The following is a 6000-nucleotide window of genomic DNA, read 5'->3' as shown; positions in this document are numbered from 1 at the left end:
TGTGGTGATAAACGTGTTTCATCACGTATGGTTTGTTTACAATCATATTGTATAGCAATTGGCCACAAATTTGTCACATCAATGTGTTTAGTTGTGTTTGGATTGCATTTTTTAGAATTTTTTATAAAAAAAATTATTGTAACGATTTGATGTATGTGAGAAAAAAATGTAATAGAAAAATATGATCACGAAAAACGACGCAATTTTCCGGCAAAAAATGGCTATCCAAACAAGGCATTTTATCATAATTTGCTCACCGTCATAAAGTCTAATTAAATTATAAAGCTAAAGGCATTACAAATTTTTTTCATTTTTTTAAAAATCTTCCAGGCAAAGAGAAATTGGTTGGACCTTATTTTTAAAAAATGATCTTTTTTTAGTTTTACTCTAAAAATTTTAAATTGTGTTAGTAAACACTAAATAGTAAATACTCACCAATCACCATTTTATTACAAGATCGTACAAGTAAGTCTAAAGGCGACAAATAATTATCAACAGAATCCATAATGTGGTCAATTTGCTCCCCACTTCCAAGATTCTGGTGACACAGAGACAGAAGAAGGGCCCCTTAATAAATGTATACATCTTGCAAAAATGCAAATACATTTCTCCATCAATGGAAGAAGTAGCCTTTTCATCACCTGAAAATAACAGCTTTCTACTCAAAATAGTAAAAGGCCCACAAAACATATTATTTCTTCGGGTAAGATTGATGATCAGGTCCAATGTCGCGCGATCCGGTGTTGATATACGGTCCACGGAAGGTTGCCTGAGGTGGTAGAGGCTTTGATGAATCAATAACAGGTTTCATCTTCGATGATCTAGATCTGGGTATGAAACAGGAATACAGGTCAACCAGCAAATCAGCAGCAGAATTAGCTAGTATTACTCATACTGCAAAAGCGATTTTCTTGGTATTTACAACATGTTAATTTTCTTATATAGGCAGTGATATTTCTTACGCCATGAAAAAGGGAAATGCTAATCCTGCAGCAGCAAAAACCACTAGGCCTGTAGCAACAACGGCATTTCGCTTCCGGGACATCAAGGTTGCAGAAGTGAAAAAGAGCAACCTGCAAAGAAACAAGAAAATACCAAAGCAATAACTAACTTTGGTAAGGTTCTAAAAAGTGAGAAACATGCATAAACAGGTCAACTAGCAAATCCCGTCCTCAATGAATTGCATAAAACCTTCAAAATTTTCAGGGTATAAAGTTTGTGCCGCAAATCTAGAGGCAAATTGATGAACCAAAACTTGAGGATCTCACCTAGGGGTACAACATCTTTCGAGTCACCATGGTTATTTTTGCTTTCTATCCTAGAATATTTGAAGCTATTAGCAAAAGAACACTAACAAAGCAAATTGCTCCCAGACTGAAATTAAAAAGATCTGCAGTTCAAAGAAAGTAGCTGTAAGATGAACAAGAAAGTTTGAGGTCATGTCAATGCAAAGATATTTCAGGAACTATACTGCAGTCTATTTATGTAAGGGGAACAAGAAAGTTAAGAGGCTACATCAATGCAAAGATGTTACCATGATGCCATTATTCCATTGAAATGGAGACTCAAGGGCGTACTTCAACATGATTGTCAAACAAATACAGCACAGAACTCCATCAAATGGCAGTTTGTACACATAACTATTTGCCCTTGACCAGACAAGCACAAGGGAATAACAGAGACAAAAGCAAAAAAGAGGCAAAACATAAGAAAAGGGCACCCCGGAAAACTCAAAATGACTCTGATTTCTGTAAATCTAGCAAACTTAAAAGAGTGTTCGTGGTTAAGCAGACAATAACTCGTGAACCTTAGTATCAAATTCTCCAAGTAAAAATTAATGCTCGATATTATCTACGATCATCCAAATACACATACCAACAGAATTGACAGATAATGCACACAAAAAAAAAGGGCAACTCAAAATGGTATTTCCACCTAGCAAACATCCCTTAAAAGGGTACATGATAAAAATAGTGTACTAAATGTAAGTAAAAGAACAGACTGCCATCTTTCATCAGATATGCTTGTTGCCTATAACTACCATTATTTGCAATCTTATTGGACAGAGCAAAATAACTAGCGGAACCTAGTTATCAGGAAATGTCAGATCACATCCGATCAAAGCTGCATTTATCCAACATAAAGTAGCTAGAAACACGGATTGACGCTACAGCAAGCGAAAAACCATGATCCCAACAACAACCATCATCAGACGCAGCAACAGACAATAAAAATTTCCTATCCAGAAACCATCTGTCTCCTTCAGCAAGACCCTCGTTCTAGTGCCCACATTTAAACATCTTCAATAAGGTCTAATGTCTTAAGGTTCTAATAGTAATCGACATCATGTTGGGAGGAACTACTAGTTCCCTTAGCAACAGTCAAAAACCACCCACTGAAAATGAAAAGCAAACGGGAAAAGCCAATCAGGAGCTAGCTAGCTATTCACGACATCCCTGTATCCCTAATTTCAATTATTACCTTCAACAATTTCGTTTGGATCAACTAGAAGAAATCATTACATTCAATTACGCTATGAAAAATCCAGATTTTCGATATATTTTGTGTTTGCAAAGATTAATTTACCTGGAAACTTAATTGGAGTTAGAATCGAAGGTGTTGAATGACGTCGTTTCGCCGGTGACGGTCGCTAGGACTCAGCCGCTGTCAAAATCTTGAATCCACATTCCTTATTGTTAAATGTTTGGGGCCCGATTAACAAGAATTGCTCCCTCGCCTCTTTGACCCGACCCACCCAAATATTCCAACGTTTCCTCGTCTCCTTTTGCCAGCCTTTTATTTACTTATTTTTTTTCCTCTGGCTTTTGCCAACCGCATTTAACAAATTTGTAGGCGTCAGAAGAGGTGCTATCGAGCCGAGTCGAGCTCGAGCTCGATCAAAATTTATGCTACTCGAGCTCGAGCTCGATCGAGTAAAAAAATTTGGACTCGAGCTCGACTCGATGAAATAAAACTAAACTCGAGCTCGAGTAAATATCAAGCCCGAGCTACTCGAGCTCGAGCTCGAGTTTTGAAATAAATCTATAATTTTTTTTAAAATATATAATATATAATATAAATAAAATATGAAAGCTCGATTAAGCTCGACGAGCACTCGAGTATTTATTTCTTAAGCTCGAACTCGACTCGTTAAATTTAACGAGTAGCTCGAGCTCGAGTCAAGCTTTTGATCAAGCTGCTCGTAAGTTGACTTGCTAGCACCCCTAGGCGTCAGCTCGTTAAAGAGTTCTAATTAATAAAGGACAAAATTTTCTTGTTTTATTGTAGTTCCTTTGCTTGATTTTGTTGCAATCTGAATAATCATAATGACTGAATTTCATGACAAATATTCCATTTAAGTTCTGAACTTCTCGTGTTAAAAATATTTGTTTTTAATTTTACTATCTGGCCTAAGGTTATAAAAAATGCATCTGTTGTACTTTGTCTATTAAAAAGTATATTTGGCAAGCGGTTGTAAAAGAGATCGCATGAAAAAATGAATCTGATATTTTTTGCAGCAATTGACTTACTCCCTTAGTCTCGACTTTATTATAGCATCTTTTTTTTTTCCCCTCTTTTGTGGTGAAAACTGGCACCTAATTATTTCGCAATCTATTACCATTCCGAAAAATGGCACTTACCGTATGTTTTGCCATAAACATACCCAGGCATATCAGTTGATTCCATCCAGCAGAAATAAGGTAAAACCAACCACCGATTCTACACAAGAAATCACAATAGTCTACCCAAATTAAAGGAATCCCAATCCTATATATTTTCGGGTTAAAAACAAATTAAAAGAATTCCAATCCGATGTGTTTGCGGGTTAAGAATAGCTCATTTGGAGGTCGAGTGTATTCAACATTCCTTTGCATCAGCAACCAAACAGAGGAAGAAAAGCACAACAAAAGCAGAGTAAGACAACAAGAGCAAATGAAGGTATAACAACTATTGTATTGCAGGAAAAGTATCCAACTGCAGCTTCTTGCTAGAGCACTTTCTTAACGCCCATGGAATTCAGAAAAATCTATCAGGCCTGTTTTTTGTTTAATCACCATCGAAGTGGATACATTACAAAGTCTCTTCAACAAAGAAGTTAAATATAATAGTTCTCCGTGAAGATTTTTGGACCCAAACCCCAAAAATGCAAGTGCTAATGTAAGGTAAATAGTAATAGAGAACCTTTTGGACCTATCCATCTGTGCACACAAATGAATTTACACTCAAAGGAGAAAAAAATTCAACTGACCAAAAAGACAAAGCATGTTATGATAGATCAACAGAGGAACAACACCAGAAAACACAAAAACACGACAAAGCAACAACGCACCACAGTTCAGCGAAGCCCCAATGGGTTTGTGGTGACTGGTGTCATCCAAAGTACGCAAAGCAGTACATTTGGAATCAAACTTCAGTACAACATCCAAATACCAGTATTAAGTACTTTCCAACTACTAAAGATGTTAACCAAAAAAAGAAAGACGTTAAAGACATTAAAACGAGGTTTCAACATCCAAGAATCCACATTTAAGAGTATAAAGTAATACTACTAGAGTTTACATTTCCAACATGTCTAAACAACTTCTGGAACAACACAGTAAGAAGATGATAGCATTTTATATAGCCATAGGCTCATTTCTAGAGGAAATGAAGGCAAGTATTCAACGATGCAAAGGAACAACAGCAGCAGTTGTTCACTTAGCAACCACACCCTGCTGAGCCTGATTCTCCTGCTGCTGCTGATAGTTGAGTGGCCTCCTGAAGAGCATGATGTGTGGCTCTGGTCGGTGGATAGCGTAATGGACCCACCCTCGGCTCTGCTGGACCCCAATTGCCCTCCATTCATTCTAGTAGCAACACGAAATGGGGAAAAAAAGAAAGGAATTAGATACTAATCTTGATTGAAGTCCAGAAACCCGTAAAGCCATTCAATTTCAAACAAGCAATATAGAGACCAATAACAACAGAAACAACAGTATTAATGTCATTTGAGTAAAGCATAATTCTAAGACAGACTGCAACTTAACATCTTGATTCATCAGGAAAACCAACTGCTCCAAGTTCTGGGCTTTCATCAGCGAGTATAAGCTCAGAAATGTAAATATAATTTCCAAGTATACAACTGAATTGAGATTTGCATAGAAGCTTAGAGAGACGATTTTCAAATTCTCGTTATATAATGAATTAAAATTACAAAAAATATCATACTTCGATCTAGCATTAGGAGAACCTACATTTTCATCTCTGAAGTACAATCATTTTTCCCCATACCAAAAAGTTCACATAATTCATTTCCATAGATCGATTATTAATTTAAAAAACAAAAAAGAGCACCTAATTTATCGCAAGTGACTAACAGGGAAAATATGTAAAATTTTAGGGGGGAAAGGTAAACACCAAAACCCTAAGTTAATAAGTAAATATAGAAGCTAAACATAAAAACTTCATACTTCAGAGAGAAGCCGATTCTTGGGAAGCAACTTCGCCACTTCAGGAGGAAGAACCACATGCCTTAATTATCATCACAATAAAAAAAAAAATCAATTCAGAAACTTCATTCATTTCTGAAAAAAAAAAATGGAACACATATAACGGATAATAATTACTTAAAAATGATTCTTCACCTGTACTCGTATGTATCATCGAAGTACTTCTCGGAATATTGGATCTGTCCCATTTTTCACTTTCCGATCGTCGGAAAACACAAAATCAACTGCTTAAATTGATCTATAAACCACAAAACAATTACTGAAGGCGGAAAAAACGAAAAAAAAAAGATAAATATGAAGCATAATTGGTTCAAATCGAGCATACCTTCCCGGGCGAGCGAGAACCAGAAATAAAGAGAGGGAGAAAATGGATACGAAAATAGTGGGAAATAAGGAAAGTGTAGTAGAGACTAGAGAGTGAGAGACTGGATAGGTTTCTGCCTTTCTGATGGGTTGAGACTGGGAGGGCGGAATTGGGAATTTACGGATTAAGCAAATATATACTATTAAT

General features: G+C 36.3%; 2 protein-coding genes across 6 annotated transcripts; both read right to left on the bottom strand.

Moving 5' to 3' along the window:
* Nucleotides 1-424: 424 nt before the first annotated feature.
* LOC113727165 (uncharacterized) lies at nucleotides 425-2770 on the bottom strand. Of its 5 annotated transcripts, XM_072076460.1 has the most exons (4): nucleotides 2587-2770; nucleotides 1269-1318; nucleotides 963-1073; nucleotides 425-827 (listed from the first exon to the last, which is right to left on the bottom strand). In XM_072076460.1, the coding sequence occupies exons 3-4, from the start codon at nucleotides 1043-1045 to the stop codon at nucleotides 692-694; spliced, it is 219 nt and encodes a 72-aa protein (XP_071932561.1). In that variant the 5' UTR covers nucleotides 1046-1073; nucleotides 1269-1318; nucleotides 2587-2770; the 3' UTR covers nucleotides 425-691. The 5 variants fall into 5 exon arrangements, with proteins under 5 accessions (XP_071932561.1, XP_027106985.1, XP_027107001.1 ...); XM_027251184.2 differs by lacking the exon at nucleotides 1269-1318 and having other exon boundaries at nucleotides 963-1110; XM_027251200.2 differs by lacking the exon at nucleotides 1269-1318 and having other exon boundaries at nucleotides 963-1106.
* A 1693-nt stretch (nucleotides 2771-4463) lies between these two features.
* On the bottom strand, nucleotides 4464-5958 carry LOC113727154 (cyclin-dependent kinases regulatory subunit 1). The gene is made up of 4 exons (XM_027251167.2): nucleotides 5815-5958; nucleotides 5625-5727; nucleotides 5451-5511; nucleotides 4464-4847 (listed from the first exon to the last, which is right to left on the bottom strand). The coding sequence occupies exons 2-4, from the start codon at nucleotides 5675-5677 to the stop codon at nucleotides 4695-4697; spliced, it is 267 nt and encodes an 88-aa protein (XP_027106968.1). The 5' UTR covers nucleotides 5678-5727; nucleotides 5815-5958; the 3' UTR covers nucleotides 4464-4694.
* Nucleotides 5959-6000: the final 42 nt, after the last annotated feature.

This window comes from Coffea arabica, chromosome 1c, assembly GCF_036785885.1.
Source record: "Coffea arabica cultivar ET-39 chromosome 1c, Coffea Arabica ET-39 HiFi, whole genome shotgun sequence".
Taxonomy (NCBI): Eukaryota; Viridiplantae; Streptophyta; class Magnoliopsida; order Gentianales; family Rubiaceae; genus Coffea; species Coffea arabica.
Note: the sequence above shows the minus strand (reverse complement) of the source record. Positions and strands in the feature narration are given on the sequence as shown.